At 40.6% G+C, this 21758-nt stretch overlaps 1 protein-coding gene across 1 annotated transcript in view; it reads left to right on the top strand.

Moving 5' to 3' along the window:
• LOC131852783 (ankyrin repeat and BTB/POZ domain-containing protein 2) overlaps positions 1-20862 on the top strand; it is a 43892-nt gene extending 23030 nt beyond the window's left edge. Inside the window, exons 4-24 of the mRNA XM_059203512.1 lie at positions 204-356; positions 1313-1457; positions 2311-2434; positions 3375-3506; positions 4533-4659; positions 5465-5610; positions 6335-6522; positions 7083-7211; positions 7817-8016; positions 8978-9195; positions 10293-10518; positions 11491-11623; positions 12205-12374; positions 13645-13772; positions 13897-14117; positions 15341-15468; positions 15981-16067; positions 16651-16913; positions 17564-17729; positions 18332-18514; positions 19112-20862. Of these exons, the coding sequence (XP_059059495.1) occupies positions 204-356; positions 1313-1457; positions 2311-2434; positions 3375-3506; positions 4533-4659; positions 5465-5610; positions 6335-6522; positions 7083-7211; positions 7817-8016; positions 8978-9195; positions 10293-10518; positions 11491-11623; positions 12205-12374; positions 13645-13772; positions 13897-14117; positions 15341-15468; positions 15981-16067; positions 16651-16913; positions 17564-17729; positions 18332-18514; positions 19112-19309 (3465 nt within the window). The 3' untranslated portion in view covers positions 19310-20862. The remainder of the gene's footprint in view (positions 1-203; positions 357-1312; positions 1458-2310; positions 2435-3374; positions 3507-4532; positions 4660-5464; positions 5611-6334; positions 6523-7082; positions 7212-7816; positions 8017-8977; positions 9196-10292; positions 10519-11490; positions 11624-12204; positions 12375-13644; positions 13773-13896; positions 14118-15340; positions 15469-15980; positions 16068-16650; positions 16914-17563; positions 17730-18331; positions 18515-19111) is intronic.
• Positions 20863-21758: the final 896 nt, after the last annotated feature.

Genomic DNA, 21758 nt, shown 5'->3' with positions numbered 1-21758 from the left:
AAATACGGAGCGTCCTTTTATTCCAGTTCTTTTTTTTTTCAATTGTTTTTTTATTCTATATTCGAAATTTAAGTGGCCACATATTTTTATTTGTAGCCAGTATTACCAAGCGCTCATTGCTCCAGTAAGCAAGCCGGTGATACAACCTGCTTAGACTAAGGAAGTTCGGAATGCAGAACAAAGGGCTACGTTGTTGATTACAGAATGGTCGGGAATGCAACAGTAGTTCCGATGAGAATCGTTCCTCTGGACATGCGTCTATGTCTGACAGTGGAGGAGCCGAGGCCGGGCGTGAGGAGCCTAGGAGGAATCGGCAGCCACCGCACACCAGAACTAAACATCGACCACATGGCAAGGTATTATTATCACAATTAAATCCGGATGTTAGATATTCTCTTTAGTCACTCTGAGTTCATGACTAAACTCAAAAGTTGATGTTCCCAGTCACATCTCAATAGTGTTTAAATTTGCATGTGATCATATTGATATGTGTAATAGTAGCAATATAATGTTGGAAATCAAATAAAATAAATCAATCAAACAAAAATATTCATGAAGACGTTTTAGATGCTTGTGAACGACAAATTTTGTCATTCATCATTGCCTTGCTATTATCCCATTATTTGGGTTCTGCGCAGAATGTCATTCTCTACCACTGATCTCTATCGGCCGTCAAATCTGAGCATACTCTCCTTTTATTCATATCATCGCTCACACAATCATCTTTTTTAGGGCGTCCTTTCCCTTTCCATCTTCCCCATCCACGTTCATATTATACACTTTCCTTAAGACATGATCCTCGTTCCTCCGCATAACATGCTCATACCATCTCAATCGGTTACCTCGCAACTTGTCTATAACTGGCACAACTTTCAAACTTCCTCTTATATACACATTCCTTATTCTGACAACCCTGGTTACCCCAAAAAGCCATCCCAGAATTAGCATTTCTGCCACATGCACACGCCTTTCCATCACGATCTCCTTTACGGGCCAACATTCAGATCCATACAAAATGACAGGTCTTATGATATATTTATAAACTTTACCCTTTAATTTCAAGGGCAATCGAGGGTCGCATACCGTTACCGACCTGTCGACATTTCATCCATCCAGCAACGTGTGAGCGTCAATTTTTGTAATTAATATTATTTTCCCTACCATCCAGTTCAGATACAGATTTAATTGAGAAGAACTGACAAATTAAAGCCAGTTTATTTACAATGTATATTTATATAGGTATCTATGTCTAACATTAAATGAAAATCCCGTGCATGAACAACTATTGTTAATAAATTAAATACTCCGTTAGCTGCAGTCGCCGTGGCCTGGGGGTGGAGGTCTCGAAGATATCAGATCGGCGATCAAGCAGCTGACACTGAGATCTCGTGACAGTAGCAGTACAGCCACAAGTGGTGCTTCCAGTGCGGGTGGCGGGAGTAACAATGGAGCACAAGGTAAGTCTATTAAAGATAATATAATTATATTCATAAGAATTGTTATACAAGCACAAGATTATTATTATCATTAAAGATAATGTCAGACGAAAAACATTAGCCATAAGAATGTCAAATAAGTAGCAATGTTTATGTACACTGATTTTGAGATTATGCGATTTAGACAAGAGATATTAAAAATAAAATGTATTAAAGAAGAATTATTATTAAGTATAGTCATAGCAAATGTTTATACTAGAGATGAAACGGATAGCAGTTTGGCCGGATACCGGATATTCGGCCAAACATGTGACCGAATAGCCGGATATCCGGCGGAACTTATCTAACTAATAAATTCATTTTCTTTCTATAACAGTCATTTACTATTGAGTGATTAAAAATTTAAAACTAAAACTAATTTTATTCCTTAAGTAAATACTAAGACTAACTAAATAAAGCACATAATTACTTAAAAAAATAATTGTTTTTAGCCAGATATTTTTTTTAATTCGGCCGCATGCCTATCCGGCCGTATAGTAGTCATCCGATATTCGGCCGGATAGTATTAAAGCCACCGGATAGGCCGGATACAGGATGTCCGTTTGACCTCTAGTTTATATGCTACAAAACTTTAAAAAATTTAAGCAAAATTTTTTTTTTAAATTTTAGTATTTTAAAATAAATTTGTAGCGTATTAGAGGGTTATGAAGTAAGGTAGGCATAAATTACCGTTTGAAAATATATTTGAAGCTTTGTAGATAGATAGAAAAAAGGTAGACCTTTTAATTTAGCGTATGTGGTTCTAAATATAACATATGACTAATAATATTTAACGAGAAAGGAAGTCGTTATATAGAGGATGCTATTATTTCAGAGAGTGGTAGCGCGGCAGAAGCTCGTCGGCGCCGAGCACCTTTGGTCAGGCAGCCGTCGCTCGACACCGTCTGTACCAACGTTACAAGCGCAGATGAATTCGTGTGGGTGGACTCACATAACAGGTTTGTACATAAAAACACCTTCTTTAATATTATCATTATCTACATTGTACTAAAAATAGCACTAAATAATAAGTTTCTGAACGAGAGAAATTGTATTTACATGAAAAAGCACACGCCATTATAATTTAATAATAATAAAGATATTTATACAGCATTACATCAATATTCATGTTAAATCTCAGGACAATTCACACAGCGCCATTAAGACCCAAGTTAAGTTAGCTACAGCTTGTATTATTGGTACTAGATAACTTATACAAATACATCAATATTTTTTGTAAATGCATACATTATATATATAGAAAATACCCAGACAGATACAAACAATCATACTCATGAGTACAAATAAATTGTGCTATGTGATGTAACTTATACTACAGCGCTTTTCAGTGGAGCCACCAAAGAATGCATTCATTCAGATAACAAAAGAAAATAAAACGATTTATAAATCGGTATAAGAATTAATGTATAAATAAATACAATAAAGTAATAACCAATCCGTCATACTCGTGAACGGGTGCTGGTTGTGGGGACTGGTCTGTTCGGGTTACGAACACTGATTAGACTTTTTGCTTTAGCAATAGCATATGCTGGTGGTCACTCTATTCTCCCAAATTTGAATATAAAATGAATCTGTATTATTGTAAACATGTACAACATTTATTTGAAAAAAATACAAGCTGAGTTGCTTGTCAGTTCTTATCTCGAAATCATTCCGAACTGACGGTAGATTTGACATGTCATAAGAGTCTGTAATAGACCTGCATGAATAAAGATATTTTGAATTTGAATTTGAAAAAAATAAAACATGAATTTATGAAATAAATTTTTGTATATTTTAATTTTCGTTAAATTAACTTGACACCAAGTAGTATGTTTCAAATTATTATTCAAGAAATAAAAACCGTGGTTAAGGAATTATTGTAGTGTTATGTTGTAGGTTAGTTGAATTGCGGCGCGTACCATGGACGGCAAGCGAAGTGAGCCGTGCTCTTCAAGCGGGACGCTGCAGAGAGATTGCACATCGAATGGCTCCGGACACGCCGCCTCGACTAGCCTATCTACTACAGAGGTATTTAATAATAACAATATTAATAGATTTTTTTTAGATTTTTAGATTTATTTATTTGCCATGTAAAAACAGGTTACATGACATAAATTCATATAATAATAATAAGATTAAGATTAGATTCTGCCCGCATTGTACGCTGGTTTCTCTCCCTGGGGCCCTGAACGCCGGCCGACTGTGCTTCTGCCAGGGGTATGTTGCTATCTCCTCTCCTTAAGAGGGGAGATGAGAATTTTTGGAAAAAAAAAATATATAACGAATCTACATTCCACTACAAAAGGCTGTTATCTTAGATACATGTGCAATAGTCCGTCGCTTCCTAAAAGTTAGAGAATGAACCGTGCGACCATCGGACGTAAAGCGGCGCGCTAGACCACTAGATCACCGAGGTCGTTAAATTCGTCGTATTTCTTAATTAATTCATATGTAACTCACCAAACAATTCTCAGGTAATCTTGAACTGCATCTAGAAGAATTTCTGATCTGATCTGATCTGTAAAATGTGTATTAGCACTGGAAATTTGTATGTTAAACTGCATCTAAAAGAAGTTCTGGTCGTTACCATTTAACAAAGACTTGTTACATATGTCCTATCGAAAAGTGCTTTAGAGCAGAACCAGAACTTGCACGCGCCTAAGATTGAACGAGGACGCAATATCCCAATTTCAATATATTGGTTAGACAGTTTTAATGAGAATATTGTTAATATCATATTAAATCTGTAATGTGTATTAGCACTTATAATTTGGATGTTAAACTGCATCTAAAAGAATCTCTGGTCGTTACCATTTAACAAAGACTTGTTACATATGTCCTATCGAAAAGTGCTGTAGAGCAGAACCAAAACTTTTTTATCATAGTTACTAAGAATTTAATGAATCTGTATTGTAAACAAGTACAACATTTATTTGAAAAGAATACGAGCTGAGTTTCTTGTCATCTATTATGTCCGTGAACCAACAGTATATTTACTAACAGTAACTTTGTATGTAACAATAATCTTTTAATTTTATCTTCACAATACTCCAGGGCACTGGTGCGAATAGCTCGGGAAGCCCAGCGACTGTCGCAAAACTTCGGCTTTTGTTCGAAACATGAGATCGCTGGCGCCTTCAGAATTGTTTTGAGCACACCGTTAGCTGACTCTTGCATAAAGGTAATATATTATTATATCATCAGCTTCTTTCTCTTCCTAGGCAGGGTACTGACTAGCCTAGCTGATGTCGGTGATTGAGTTTCAAAAGGATTAAGGCTAATAAGTTTTATGGCCGAATAAGCACTTTATAAGATGTCATCGTTATATATATTCGGATGGAAACACTAGAATCAATACGAGGATTTATGTACTTTAATATAATAGTCACTAAAGTTCTACCAAACTTCTTTAATCTAATTGTTAGTTAGTTATAATACATATTAGTTCCAAAATGTTAACTAGATGTCGCTGTGTCTATATGTACAATTTCTACATCGCTGTGGCAAGATCTTTTTGCATTATGTCTTATGACATAGTACCTTTTGTAATCAGAGAGAGAGAAAGAGAGGACAGTTCTGTACTATCCTTGGGTTTCATTTACCTAAGATCTAGTACGGTTAAGATCATTAGTACTGCACTAAATATCTTATTACGGAATATACACAGTTCAGTACTATCCTAGAGTTTCATTTACCTAAAGGGTCTAAGATCTAGTACAGTTCAGGTCATCAGTACAGCACTAAATAAAACTACTAAGAAGATTCTATCATCATCATCATCATCTCAGCCCGGAAGACGTCCACTGCTGAACATAGGCGTCCCCCAAAGATCTCCACGACGATCGGTCCTGGGCTGCTCGCATCCAATGCCTTCCAGCCGTCTTGACCAGATCGTCGGATATTCTATACAAGTTAATTAATAATGCAGTGATTTTTTAAGAGAAAACTTTAATCAGAAAGACATATTTATGTATTTTATTTACCAGGGTTGTCAACGGGCTGCAACTATGTATGCAACTTCAGGCAGTGCAGCGAGGCGGCTCGGTTCCGCCGCTAGAGCGAGGACCAGCCTTGCCCCAGGCCGGTTTCAGAGGTGGATGCTGGATGTACGCGTTGCTTCGTTTGTACACGAGTAAGTAATTTTATCCAACGTTACTTTTCTCATTTTATCCAACGTTAGACCTCACTGATCTAGCACACCGCTTTACTTCCGATAGCGGGTTCGATTCCTCGCACGGCACAAACATTTGTACTCATGAGTGATTGTTTGTATCCATCTGGGTGTTTTCTTAGTATAACATGTATTTATGAAAAAATATCTATGTATTTGTATCAGTTGTCTAGTACCCGTAACACAAGCTTTAGCTGGCTTGACTTGGGTCTAAATGGCGCTGTGTGGATTATTCTGAGATTAATCCACACAGCGCCATCCGCGTCGAATTTAACTTTATTGTTCTAAAATAAAAGTAGCCTAAGTTAATCCTTATTACATTAGCTAAGTTAATCCTTATTATATTAGGTAGCTAAGCTACCTGCCAATAAAAGTTCCGTTAAAATCGGTCCAGCCATTTCAGAGACTAGCCGGAACAAACAGACAAACCTAAAATAACATTTTTGTCAATTTTTGCGTATCTGACACAAAAAATGTAAAAAATGTTATACTCATATGCATGTAGTAAAAAACGCTTATTTCAATATTACAAACAGACACTCCAATTTTATTTATATGTATAGATTATTTTATCCATCATAGTAGAAATTTGCAGTATACCAGATAAATAGACTTAACTTGTTTCTTCTCTCTTCTTTTTTAAAGTTACACTATGTACATATGGACGTACTCAATTCATCCACAGATACGCAGCTATATATCTATGTGCTGGTATAGAGACGTTGCTAGAAGAGATAGCACTGATCTCCAGCAGTGGCGCAAGTAATGGACCCATTACTCCTGCTGCTGTGGACCACGCCGTTGCTAATTGTGCTGACCTCTGGGGACTTTTACAGCCTTATAGCCATCTAAATGCCGGCAGGATAGCGTCAGGTAAACAGAAAAGAACAGTCTTTTATTTACAATAACACTGATATCTCTAAAGCAGTGATTCTGACGACGTGACTATGACAAACTGCAAGTGGTCTACGACAGATGACATCTTGATGTTTTTAACACTAAACTTTACGACAGTTTGAAATTAACAAAAAATCAATGCCAGGTAAGAATGGGGGGTCTACCCAAAACCGAAAAATATGGCAAGGGGTATACGACACAAAAAAGTTTGGGAACCTTGATCTAAAGCATAGCAGCTGCCTCTAGTCTAGCGGTTTAACATACCGCCTTATTTCCGATGGTCGCGGGTTCGATTCCTCACACGGCACAAACATTTGTGTTCATGAGCACGATTGTTTGTATCGGTTTGGGTGTTTTCTATGTATAGTTGTATGTATTTACGAAAAGAAATCTATGTATTTGTATCAGTAATCTAGTACATAGAACACAAGGTTTATCTAGCTTAACTTGGGTCTAGATGGCGCTGTGTGAATTGTCCTGAGATTATAGGTAGAAATTAAGTTATGAAAAAAGAATTAGATCTACATGTTTTACAGGGGCACTGTCACTTTCTCGGTGGGAATCGATGAGTTCTCTTGGCTCCGGATCATCATCAGGCGTATCTAGACCAGAGCACAGGCAACTTGGACTCAGTCAAGACTCAGGGATCACTACCAATGGTTCGGGTAAGTTATGATTTGTCTTTTTTATCTGTAAGCTCTTGGGATAACACTCTTGCAAATCCGCGCTGGTTTATTACCTAATTCTAAGGAGCGGTGGCAGAGCGTTGGTAGAAATTTGAATAAATCATTACATACTCTGCCTTACTTAAGTAGTTACATTGGTGGTTTGGGGTTAGTTAGTTATTAGTCCACATTGCTAACAATTCCATTCTCCTTTGTAGTTTTTTTTATGGATGATAGTGGAATGGTCACCCGCCTGGTTTACGCTGGCAGGGCACCAGTGGAGGAAAATGAGATGAGCATAAGGTCAGGTCAGGGACCAGCCCATCGTGCCAAATTCACTAAGAAATCATCACGATGGTTTCCAGGGGGACCACTTGAAGGTCAACCAGCTATGGTACATTGCTAGCAATGGGGTTATTAGTCCATATTACTAAGAAATCCCTTCTCCCCTCGTAGTTTTTTTTATGGATGATAATGGAATGGTCACCTGCCTAACATCAAGAATTTATCACGATGGTTTCCAAAGGGAACCGAGTGGAGGGACTCCACGCGGTTCCCTCTCGTACTTTGTGTTGTAGATTCTAAACTAGGAATGGTAATTACAGGTGGGTCCGGCACGTCGGCAGGGTCGAACACAAGCTCAGGAGGGTCAGGGGGTTCTGCGGGGTGTGCGTCGGTGCTGCTGACGACGTGCGCGGGCTCGGCGGGCGAGCTGCGCGCCGTGCTGCGCCGCGTGCAGCCGCGCCTGCCGCCGCTCGCGGCCGCCGCCGAGCGCGCGCTCTACTACTTCATGAGGTGCTCGCAGGTGGGTCGCGTGCGCTGTGTGCGAAGGAGGGTGACGGCATGGGGGGGCGGAAGGGAGGTGCTGCTGACGACGTGCGATCGCTCTACTTCTTCGACGTGCGCGCGCTCTACTACTTGATGAGATGGTCGCAGGTGGGTCACGTGCGATCTGTAGATGGAAGAGGAAGGAGGGCGAAGGGATGCTGCTGGTGACATGTGCGTGCTCGGCGGGCACAGTGCTTTCTGCTGCTCTTCTATGAATCTTCTCAAAACTTGACTTTAATTTGCAAATTGTTGTTCACTTTTGTCCAACATGTTATGACTTATAGGAGAAGAGAAGAGAAGGTGCTGTGTGTGGGGAAGAGGGGAATGGGGGGAGGGAAAGAGGGGGCATGAGAGAGAGGGAGGAGGGGGTGCTGATGACGTGCGCGCGCTCTAATACTTTATGAGTTGCTCGCAGGTAGGTTATGTGCGCTCTGTAGATGGAAGAGGAAGGAGGACGAAAGGATGCTGCTGGTGACATATGCGTGCTCCGCGGGCACAGTGCTTTCTGCTGCTCTTCTATGAATGTTCTCAAAACTTGACTTTAATTTGCAAATTGTTGTTCACTTTTGTCCAACATGTTATGACTTATAGAAGAGAAGAGAAGTCCTATTTTCTGAATAAGCAAAACGTCTAGGTCGACGATAAGCTTCTTTCATAGGGAGTATCTTTTTGCTTGATTAATGATTAAATTGTTACCTTCTGACAAAAAACAATAGCGGTTACTAGAGGTTACTAGATTCTCCCTAATTAAATTTAAATATGAATCTGCTTTTTTGTATTCATTTAAAAGCTCATTTGAAAAGAATAGCAGCTGAGTTTCTTTTCAGTTAGATGGATTTTTTTTGCAGTTTCATTTACAAACTCATTTGAAAAGAATTGAGCTGCAAGAAAAAGCAGCTGAGTTTCTTTTCAGTTAGATGGATTTTTTTTTATTGCAGTTGGAACACAACAGCGGTGCATCAGGCGGCAGCTGTGGTGCATCCGGACTATGGGGTGAACGTGGCGCTGGTGCACTCCCTCCGCTGGCTGAGTGGCTTCGAGTGCTGCGCGCACACGCCAGTCTCCGCCCACCACCAGCTCTGCCCGACGCTGATGATGTACTCCAAGCTGCAAGGCTGCTACTTCCGCATGCTGACTGTCCACCGAGACCTATCACGTAAGTGAAGTTTTACACAATTTGATTTGACAAGTATTGTATATAAGTTATTCGTGTCGTCATAATTGTGGTATAAGCAGAGTAGAAATAGAAATAGAAATAATCTTTATTCAAATAAACTTAATATAAGCACTTTTGAATAGTCAAGTTTTTTTATTCTACCGCTCATTCGGAATGCAGACTCATCACAAGAAGAATGAGCAAGAAACTTGTGTGTTGCTCTTTTAAATAAATATTGATTTGCTTATATTTCATTAACAACAAGGATTAGGCATGCGACAATCAACATGGAAACCTCTACGCACTTAATCTCTGTTCAATCAGATAACATTGTCAGCGCTATGAATTTTAAGTTAGATATTTTCTACAAAAACATTATTTTCATTTATAAATTCTTCAATTTTATAATAAGCTTTTTTACGAAGAAAATATTTTATAACACATTTGAATTTTTTTTCTGGCAAATTGACTACAGACTCTGGGAGTGTGTTGTAAAACCTTACGCAATTTTCATAAAACGAATTACTAACTTTCGTCAAACGGCACTTGAGTGACGTCAATATTGTATTTATAACCTAAGTTTGGTTTGGGTTTTAATGTTACGCATCTGTCATCTTGCATTTCAAAGTCAAGAGCCGTATTTATTTCTTTCTCTTTGGTCAAATCTAAAAATATAGGCAAACATGTTCTGTGATCATGAAACTGCAAAATTGGGGTAACCCTGGATTATCTATCAAAGAAGTATTTTTGGACTCTTAGCACACCATATTTGACGAAGACTTGTAGAATATCAAACTACTTTTACAAACATGTAAAAGTAGTTTGATATTCTACAAGTCTTCGTATTTTTTTAATGCTTGATAATGGAATGGTGCACCCGTCTGCGCTAACGGTTTACGCTGGCGGGGCACCAGTAGAGGATGATAAGATAAAGATGAGAGCAAGTCAGTTGCCCATCGTGACAAATTCACCAGGAATTTATCGTGTTGGTTTCCAGGTTTCCGCGTGAAAGTCAATCTTACCCCCAGCAATATATATTGTTGCTAGTAGAGGCCACAGTTCACATCACTAATAATCCGATTACCCCCTTGCCACAGCTTAGAAGAACCTATAGAGCCAGTCTGGTCGCGCTGCGCTAGAAGCACCGACGAATTGAGTCGTGCTGCTTTGGGCCTGGCTCAGCGAGCATTACTCAGCGGTAGAGCTGAGCTGGTGGGAGGAGTACGACCACTGCTACCTCCGGCTGGTATCGACGCAACTGACGCTGCTGGACTTACAGCTTTGATGAAGGCTGCGTTAGCAGGAGATGACCAGATCGTTGCAGTAAGTGACGTTTTAATTGAAGCTAATGGAACAATTTTTTCAATTGGTCTTATTTCTCTTATAGCTTACAAGCAAGCTAACCCGACATACTTAAATATGAATATTAAATATCGCACTGATATAATTTTTAACGTTTGGGATGTTTCGCGCAAAATTCTTAAATTTTCTTTCATAAGAACTTTTCTCCTAACTATAACATTTGTATGAGTCTGCTGTGACCCACACAATCTGGATGCTGATGTATAAGTTATAAATCCGGGCTGCTTTCCAACTTGATTTATTGAGTACACGATGATTGAGTGTGGACTGATGCTTGCTTGTGAGTATTTGATGTACTGAAGGGAAAATGGTATGTGTGGGCGTAATATACGGACGCGGAGCGGTGTAAAATGCTGACGGCGACGGTGACGCATCGTAATGCTGCCGGGCGGGAGAAGAAGGAAGGGTTGCTGATGACATGATATGATACATTGATTACTAACAAAGTTAATAATAAAATTGAAAAATCTTCGTTCTTCTCTATAATTCTTCCCTTAATTAACTTGATTTATTCTGGTGAGTTGTATATCCCTCTTGCACTGCTTAGTGATTTATCGAATTATTATCTTGTATCTTATGCTGAGTAGAGAATTAGCTATATTGCTAAATCCATAAGACAGTTATGTTATAGAAAGAATTTAAAACTTTTCTAAAATTGTAGAAAGATTTTAACAAAATAAGCAGCTTGGCAAAATCTGCAGTCTTGTTGGGAACAGGCATAAATTTGCCATGTGTTTATTCAATTTGCAGTATATTGTTTTTACTCATTAGCATTAATCTATTGGAGTACTATTGGATGCTTTTGAATGTATTAATCCCTACATTTTTTCCCGGTTAATAATTACTGGGTATAATGACGATCTTTGTAGTCATTGTAATCAGGTGCATGTTCGTGATGCGACTCGGCCTTCCAATATGATTTACTGTGTGCAGATGCTGTTGGAGGCAGGCGCAGATCCGAACATAGAGACAGGCGGAACCTGTGCGGCCCACTGCGCTATGCCCCTATCCCCAAGATCGCCAAACACACAGCAGAATGCCCCCGTGTACACTGCTCCTACCGCTGGTAAATATATTTATGACTAGCTGTTCCCGCGACTTCGTCCGCGTGGAATTTAACTTTATTTTTCTAAAACAAAAGAATTGTTCTAAAATAAAAGTAGCCTAAGTTACTCCTTATTACATCAGTTACCTGCCAAAAAAAGTACCGCCAAAATCGGTCCAGCCTTTTCAGAGATTAGCCGGAACAAACAGACAGACAGACAAACATTTTTTAAAATGTTATTTTGGTGTATATACCGTATTTATACTCATATGCATGTAGAAAAAAACGGTTATTTCAATATTACAAACAGACACTCCAATTTTATTTATATGTATAGATTTCATGATCTAAGTACGAGATTAAATGTACAATGAGATAAGTGGTGACAGAAATAGAAATAATCTTTATTCAAATATACTCAATACAAGCACTTTTGAATAGTCATAATTTTTATTCTACCACTGATTCGGAATGTAGACTCAACCCAAGAAGAAGAAGCAAGAAACTTGTGACGTGAAACAAGAAACAGAGGACGACTGAAGTACCATATGAATGAATAAGTGACCATTGAAAGCAATGACTATGAGGTTATTTGTTACCAGGCTGGACGGCGCTGGTTTACGCGTGCAGTGGTGGCGGCGGAGCGGGTGGAGGGGGCGGCGGGGGCGGGGGCAGCGCCCTAGAGTGTGCGCGGCGCCTGCTAGCGGCTGGTGCGCGGGTGGACGGCGCGCCCGCCAGGGGAGACGACGTGTGCACGCTCACACCGCTGCAGGTGACGTACTCAGTGCGGGGGCGGGGGTGGAGGCGGGGAGCTGGAGTGTGCACGGCGGCTGGTGCGCGGGTGGACGGCGCGCCCGCCAGGGGAGACGACGTGTGCACGCTCACACCGCTGCAGGTGACGTACTCAGTGCGGGGGCGGGGGTGGAGGCGGGGAGCTGGAGTGTGCACGGCGGCTGGTGCGCGGGTGGACGGCGCGCCCGCCAGGGGAGACGACGTGTGCACGCTCACACCGCTGCAGGTGACGTACTCAGTGCGGGGGCGGGGGTGGAGGCGGGGAGCTGGAGTGTGCACGGCGGCTGGTGCGCGGGTGGACGGCGCGCCCGCCAGGGGAGACGACGTGTGCACGCTCACACCGCTGCAGGTGACGTACTCAGTGCGGGGGCGGGGGTGGAGGCGGGGCGCTGGAGTGTGCATGACGTCTACTGGCGGCCGGCGCGCCCGCCAGGGGAGACGACGTGTGCACGCTCACACCGCTGCAGGTGACGTACTCAGTGCGGGGGGCGGGGGTGGAGGCGGGGAGCTGGAGTGTGCACGGCGGCTGGAGCGCGGGTGGGCGGCGCGCCCGCCAGGGGAGACGACGTGTGCACGCTCACACCGCTGCAGGTGACGTACTCAGTGCGGGGGCGGGGGTGGAGGCGGGGAGCTGGAGTGTGCACGGCGGCTGGAGCGCGGGTGGGCGGCGCGCCCGCCAGGGGAGACGACGTGTGCACGCTCACACCGCTGCAGGTGACGTACTCAGTGCGGGGGCGGGGGTGGAGGCGGGGAGCTGGAGTGTGCACGGCGGCTGGAGCGCGGGTGGGCGGCGCGCCCGCCAGGGGAGACGACGTGTGCACGCGATATACTTCTGCAGGTGATATACTTACTCCGCGGGAGTGTATTGGACAGCCGTGCCCGCTTTAGGAGACGACCACGCCTTTGCAAGTGACGTACTCACTCCGCGATGGTGTAGGGGGCTGTAGGATGTAAAGAGCCGGCCGTGCCCACCTGGGGAGACGACGTAGGCTCTTTCACGCAGGAAAAAGTGTGCAAGTAAAGAGTATGAGAAAGAAAGCGCGTGCGCTGCCAACTAGTGCGTTCCCGCGTCCTTCAATAGAGATAATAAAGTCTGTGAAATATGAAATACAATTAAAAAAAAAGTATGAGATGAGTCACGCGCATGAATTCAAGTTTGCTTGCGCTGGCTTTCCCGCATTAACAGCGCTCGCTTCTGATCGCGCGTGAATGTACTTGTCAACTATTGAAATGACTATTTTTTCCCACAGGTGGCATGTGGAGTTGGTAATCTGGAGCTAGTACAGATGTTGCTGTCCCACGGAGCAGACCCGTTCCTCTCGACCCAGCTCAACGATGCCTTGTGCTACTCGGCCGCTGCCCAGTACGGATGCTACAGGTGACTGTCACAAATTTTAAAATAGGTATTGTTTAAGGACCTTTACCTCGGAACGTTTTTCTATGTGAACTGGTTATGGTAATTTTGGTTAATTTTAATTGCTATTCACGTGTGTAATTGACAGTGCGGTGGCGGTGTGCTGCACGCACGGGCGGCGCGCGTGCCTGCGGGCGGCGGTGCGGGGCGGGGGGGCGCGTGCGGTGCTCTCCCTGGAGGAGGTGCTGGCGGAGGGCGCCGCCCCCGCCCCCGCGCCCGCGCCCTCCCCGCGCCCGCCCGCGCTCTCCAAGCTGCAGCAGCGCGCGCTGCAGGACGCCATGTACTGCTCCGCGGAGACCGACCACCTCGGTAACAGTTTTTTTTCATGTGGATGACAATGGTATGGTGCACCCGCCTGCGCTATCGGTTTACGCTGGCGGGGCACCACTGGAGGATGATAAGATCAGGTTAGGTCAGTTAGCCATTGTGGTAAATCCATGAATTTATCACGATGATGGGGGAACCATGTGAAGGTCAATATATACCTATATACAACCGTGACATAAGACATTGCTAGGAATGTTATTAGTCCATATTACTAAGAATGAACACCTAAAACACCAGGGGAGTCACGCGTTGCCGACCCTTTAGAAACCTTTCTTATATTTAAAAACCACATGTTGTAATCTCTCAAGAAACACTCAGCAGGTAGTTTATTCACGATCTAAGAGTACGCGGAAGGAAGCTCCTTTGAAACCACACTGTCTTAAACCACTTAGGATCCAGCGTGGGATGAATTCCCTGTCGCTGGCGAGCATTACTTTCATCAAAATTCAGTATGGCAACACTGTGGAATTCGTTTATTCATTCATAATTTAAGAGCCGCGCTCATTGGAGCTCTTGCCATTTTCCTATCTATCCTCTTTATCCTATCCTATCTTTATCCTATCCTCTTTAGTTTTAGATACGACACGACTCCAACTTTTGAATCTGTTTGATATAGCTGAGATTGGTCTTCCGCTTCCTTTCTTTCTATTCTATTTTCTTCTCTTCTATTTTTCTTTTGATAATATTATTCGTCGTGTCGTATCTAATACGTTGGGGAAAATATTGGGACACTCCCAACATTTCCCCCCGCATTAATTTTTATGATCTATCTCTTTTCTTTAACCCTTACCAATCTCTATAATTGTTGATACGACTTCCAACTTTTTCCTTAATCTGCTTGATATAACTGTGTTTTGATCCTCCCCTTCCTCTCTGTCCTTCTACTTTTCCTTTGATAATATTATTCATAAGTTCGTGTAGTATCAAGTGTCCAAAAATTTCCCCCCGTGTATTCTTATTAAAATTTATGTTCTGTCTCTTGTCTTTAGCCCTTCTATATTAAGGTTTCTTAAGGGTCGGTAACGCGGACTTAACACCCCTGATGTCAGGCGTTCATAGCCTATGGTAACCATTTACTATCAGATGGACCGTATGCTTGTTTGCCACCACCGTACTATCATGTAGTATAAGAAAACTTCCTCATTTCTTATTTAGTTCCAGCTAATTGTGAGATATAATTAGTAAAATAACATTTGTTACTTCAGACATGACATTGGAGTTGCGAGCGCTGGGCGTGCCGTGGTCTCTGCACGCGTGGACGCTGTCGCTAGCGGCCGCAGCTGACGCCTCGCTGGATCACGTTATTGATCAATTACTACAAGATTTTCTGCAGGTTTACTTTATTTCTTTTATTATATTAGTCAATCAGATTTACAAGACACAGTACCTTAGAAATTGTTCTTGGAGTTACACAAAAACTGGCATTGGTGTTTCTTGTATGACCATAGTTACGTTCAATCAGATAGCTCGTCATTAGCTTGATTACCATTTAATTATATGTAAATATTTTTTTATTGGAAAAACATATAGCTGCAAGTAGCAACTAATATATGTGGATAAGAAGGCCTACTTCTACCTTGTTAAGGCCTATTTCTACTCAATTGTGGAAGCGTGTGATCGTGCCTAGTAGGGTAGGCCCTATGTCGTTGTTAGGGCCACCAATAGGGTAAGCCCCACCTCATTGTTAGGGCGACCTATTTCGTCCTAGTCATTTGTGGAAGCGTGTGATTGAGCCTAGTAGGGTAAGCCCCATCTCGTTGTTAGGGCGACCTATGTCGCACTACTCAATTGCGGAAGCGTGTGATTCGTCCTTAAAAATACTTAACTAATGGTTACTTATTTCAGGTATGTCCATCTGATGACAGCCACTATAGTAAACAATTCATTTACGAATGTCTTCCGCTGCTGTTCAACATTTTACGGTACAGCAAGGTAAGTCAATGGTGACTGTTGGAAATGCTCTTATGATCATACTGTAAACCTATATGTATATTAGAAATTATTTACCTATATAATTTGTAGTTATATATTATTTTCTATTTAATTTACTTTTTATTATATAACCTTATCTAGCGTATATTAAATGTGTCTATATAATTTAGCTTTTAGGCATACATAGTGTTGGATTACAATCCAGTTTTGTACCGAACTACACGCTCCTATTTATATTATTGTCTTGATTGTAATCTGTTTTGTATGCTAATAAATAAATAAATAAATGAATAAATTTGACGTACAAATTAATAAAAAATATGATTAGATTCTGAATTTATTTCCTAATTAGCAGCCTCATTCTTTCTTTCACGCGCAAATAGGCTTTCACGCAGGAAAGAATGAGCATGTAAACGTACCATTGTTTGTATTTGTCGTAATGTTTTGTATGTATGTATATACAAAAAAAATAATTTTATGTATATAAATATTTGTAACAGATGTAGCTTGGGACTAGATGGCGCTGTGCGAATTGTTCAGGGTTATTATTATATTAATAAGCGGCGTGGTGTAATGTGGACAGAAGGAGGGCACGGTGCTGCTGCTGGCGGACATCCTGTGCGCGTGCTACGGCTGGGAGCCGGTGCCGGCGGTGGCGGGCCCGGCCGCCGACCCGCCGCCCGCACCCTCGCGGGTCGACCCCTCCTACGTCAACAACCCCTCGCTCGCTGACGTCACCTTCAGGTACAGACCCACCACACGTCATACCGCCGACCCGCCGCCCGCACCCTCGCGGGTCGACCCCTCCTACGTCAACAACCCCTCGCTCGCTGACGTCACCTTCAGGTACAGACCCACCACACGTCATACCGCCGACCCGCCGCCCTTGTAAGTGGTTTATTGAATGGATCATAATTGATTGGTGCATAATGGCTTACGTTGACGGAGTACCAGTGGAAGATAATGAAATAATAATGAGGTAAGTCAGTTAGCCCATTGTGGCAAATTCACCAGGAATTTATCACGATGTTTTCCAAGGGAAACGTGTGGAGATCAACCTGACATGGCCCACGTTACTAACGATCTCCTTCCCCTTCTTCCTCGAGTTTCTCAGGTTTTTTTAACTATTCTGATGCTGTTGGCCGCAGCTGACCTTTTCAACTTCACCGAATGATAGCGGGCGGAGATGGCACTCCAAACCCGGAAGGACTTATGAAGCGGCTGAAGGCCAACTCCTGCCTAACGAATACGACTTTAGTCTAAGGACACCGCTAGGGATAGAAACCTCGGCGAGGACCGTCGTAATATCGATCCCTATTTGAATTAGACAGGAGATTCGTGTCTTAAATGTGTGTATATAACTATACTGCCTAAAGGACAAGACTTTAGTTTGAGAGCAGCGCTAGGGGTAGAAACCTCGGCGTGGACCATCGTAATTTTGATCCCTATTTAAAGTGGACAGGAGATCTGTGTCTTAAATGAGTTTTTTTATGCAGGGTTGAGGGGAGACTGTTCTATGGACACAAGATAGTGCTAGTGTCAGAGTCGCCACGACTGCGTGCGATGCTGGCGCCAGCACGTCCGGCTGCAGACGCGATGTCGCCCACTGGAGCCACGCCACCTCTTGTGCAGATCAATGATATCAGATACCACATATTCGAGGTAAATTCTACATAATTTCTAATGCTGATAGCGCCGTGTCCCGTGTCGCCGTGTAGTGAACTGTCATAATTTAAACCCTAAGATATTAATATAAATAATAACCCCCCAGTTATACCAGGTGATATCATAAATCACTCGATAATAGCGCGGACTCACCCGCCAAATAATAATAATTTCCGTAATATCTCTTACACTTGGCTGATGCCCATGTGGAGTGTGTATCTTCTTCTATATCTTCTTTTAGACCAAATGAAAGAAGAGAAATAATAAAAATAATCCTGAACAATTCAAACAGTGCCATCTAGTCCCAAGCTAAACAGAGCTTATGTTATGGGTCCTAGACAACTGATATAAATACATAGATACATTTTTTTCAATACACACATAGTATATACAGGAAACACCCAAGAATGCAAATGATTGTACCATGCGAGGAATCGAACTTACCACCATAGAAAGTAAAATGGTATACTAAACCACCAGACCACCGGGACCTTCATTATATTGTATTGTATTGTTTTAAATCAAATTATTAGATTTATGAACTTGTTCACTTACACTACCTCATCTGTACCTGTCATTAAATAATATAATTCCAACAGCAAGTCATGAAGTACCTGTACTCCGGCGGATGCTCCGGCCTGGATATACCTGAGAATGATGTGCTGGAGGTGCTGGCAGCCGCCTCCTTCTTCCAGCTGTTGCCACTGCAACGGTTCTGCGAGGCTCGCGCTGCGAAGACTATTGACCTGCACAATCTTGTTTCAGTTTATATTCATGCGAAGGTAAATTAAACACTCTTTTTTTATGTGATTAGAATAATAATTATATCTCAGGACAATTCGCCATCAGAGTTTCAAGGCCGAGTTTCCAAACCAAGTACCTCAGACTAAAGTCATATCTGTCAGGCGAGAATTGGCCTTCAGCTGCTCCATAAGTCCTTGTTTGAAGCTCCGTGTTTGAAGTGATGACACTTCAAACACGCGGAACCCGCCCCCTATCATCCAGTGAAACTGTAAAGGCCAGCAGCGACTAACACTATTAGAGTAGTCCATAAAAAAAATGGCTGTAATTTTTAGTGGATGATAATGGAATGATTCCAGCCAGCGTAAACCTTTAGCATAGGCTGGGCACCAGTAGAGCATGAATATGAGGGCAGGTCAGTTAGCACTTCGTGACAAATTAACCAGGAAATTATCAGGATGGTTTCTAGAGGGCACCGCCTGGAGGTCAACCTGACATTGCCAGCATTGGGGTCGTCAATCCATATTACTAACAATCACCTTTCCCCCAAGCGTGCCGCGAGATATAGCTGGTATTCACATAAACTAAGAATTTTTAATTTACTTGACTATAGATTTAAAGGTTTAAAATTTTTCCAGGTCTACGGTGCAACCCAACTTCTAGAGTATTGTCAAGGATTCCTCCTGCAAAATATGGTAGCTCTGCTCACTTACGACGACTCAGTAAAAAGATTATTATTTGGAAAACGACTGCCCGGACATAACGTCCTTGGAGCGTTATTGACTACTTTACAGAAACGCATTGAAGCCAGGAAAAATCAGGCCAAACCTAGGTAGCAGTAATTTAAATTAAGTGCATACAATTAATAAAAAAAATGCCACATGTAATAGAACTACACAGTTGTATTGCATACTGTTTGGTAGCTATTCTATAATTACTTATATTGTAATTAATTAAATTATTACCATTAGTGTCGTTCATTATAAATATAAAAAGCCTGACCAGAAACTCTAATAAAAACTGCTATTTTAGCAGTAATTTATATTACTTGCAACATTAATAAATAATAAACTTGAACGACGAAATGTAATAAAAACTTCTATTTTAGTAATAATTTATTTTACTTGCAACATTACGATTTAGTGTCAATGATTTTTCCGTAATGAATCACAAGTTGACACCACATAATTCCATAAATAAATCAATAATTATGTAATTTTTTTTTCATATGTCGTTGAACATTACGTAATTAAGATGTGACAAGAACTGATTATTATTTTTTTAATTATGCATATTTATTATTACCACTTTTATTCCAAATTCAAACTTTGGTATTTTGAACACAACCATAAGTTATAAGTATTATTGAACCGCTATTTTAGCATTCTGGTCAGGGCTTATATTGTTTATATAAAATATGAATGAATACTCAAAAAATACAAAGAATAGAGCACGTTGAAATATATATAGTCTATAAACTTTATGCGGGACACTTCCAAACAAATCTGCAGAATGTCGGTGTGTTAAAATTGTTGTGAACGATTTTTTTTAATAATGCTTTATTTTTGACCATGGATACAAGTCCTTCAGGCAAATACATTTTTGTATACATAACATAAAAATTATGTATACAAAAGAATTACGAGTTGCCAATCTACCGATGTTATCTTCTTAAACTGCTATTAACAGGTTATGGGCGCAGTGCCTAAAATGTTACATGCTAGTATAATTCCTAATTGATTAAAAAGCAAATTGCCTGAAATGAAATATGCCACTACGGCAATCATACCTAAAACGCCATTTGGCTAATAAACAGATTGCCTATAATATAAGGTAACTCTAATGTTGGCTGACAACTATTAATAAAATCTAAAATATAAATAATAAATTACATACTTATATAAGTATAAGGTAAGCATAATACTCGAGAATGGTTGAACTCATTTAGGCATTTTTTAAACATATTTCTTAAATATCAAGAATGGTTCTTGTCGAAACAAAATTTTAAAATTGTCCCAAAAAACGAAAGAAAATAGCAGACTCATTTTTTCTATTATGTGAGGTGTCGCGCAAATCTATCGACTTTTTAATCTGTTACGTAGAACGAACGTTTTGTACTAATTTTACAGATAACCATAATTCCAATGGCTACATGTGTATTGAAATTTGAACTTTATTGTAACGTTCAGTGGAGATATAATTATGAATATGTAGATACGTAAGTAGAATTTATAGGTACAGAGAGAGAGTACAATAAAATATGTTTGTATTAAATAATACGATATCTGTCATTTTGATCAACTTTTGCTAAACTATTGTATTAAATCAAAAGTATTATGATTGTAACAAAAATGTAATTATGTATTGTTGAAATAAAGCTTGTTGTAAACATGAAATGTCACTGTTATCCTCAAAATTATGTTTCCTTGGTGTTGCCACTTATCAATAGACTATGTTTTGTATGGATGAACTTGGAATGGTGAACCCGCCTGCATTAACGATATAAATACTCCAGCTGAGCACCAGTGGAGGATGATATGATAAGGTAAGTAATAGATAAAAGACAAAAAGTAAGTCGGTTTGTCTATTAAAATCTACCTTCTACCTTAACAAATTCATCAGAAAATAATCACGATGGTGGCATTAGGGCCACAGGGAGTGAGTGATATATAATTAACTAGTAATGCAACCATTAGTTCCCATTGATAACAATTCCCTCCTTCCTTCAACCGTATTAGTAATTATAATACATCAATAAAGATATATAGCCTGTATATAGCAATCATTTATTTCCATTTCCATACAAATTAAATCTCTTTAATTTCTAAAACAATAACTAAGACATTAAAATCTAGTAGACTCAGATTGGCCTCATTTAAAATCTAACATGGTATCACTGTACTGAAGTAGGTAGACAAATATTTCTATCTATTGAAATAATATAGAAATAAACATTATTTAAGCACTCTGGAATAGTACAATAGTAAAAAGAATAAACATATATAAATTACAAGTTTTACTCCCGTTTCACAGCTTCCGTATACATTTACGTTGTACTATTTTCTTTAATGGAAAAGTAATAGCGGTACAGTTATAATGAAACAGTAGAAAAATGGTACAGTGTATAAATAAAATTGTTACGCATGTATATTAAATAAATTCATAATTAAATAAGGATCCTAGACGCCAAGATCGTAAAAAACGCCACAGAAATTAAATATCACTGTCTATGTTTATTTTAAGACGTCAATCTGTCAACTGACGTATAATGTCAATATAGGCGGC

The sequence above is a fragment of the Achroia grisella genome, unplaced genomic scaffold (genome assembly GCF_030625045.1).
Source record: "Achroia grisella isolate CSIRO2021 unplaced genomic scaffold, CSIRO_AGI_Agris_v1 utg862, whole genome shotgun sequence".
NCBI classification, from domain to species: Eukaryota; Metazoa; Arthropoda; class Insecta; order Lepidoptera; family Pyralidae; genus Achroia; species Achroia grisella.
The sequence above is the reverse complement of the archived record's forward strand: the minus strand, read 5'-3'. Positions and strand labels throughout refer to the sequence as shown.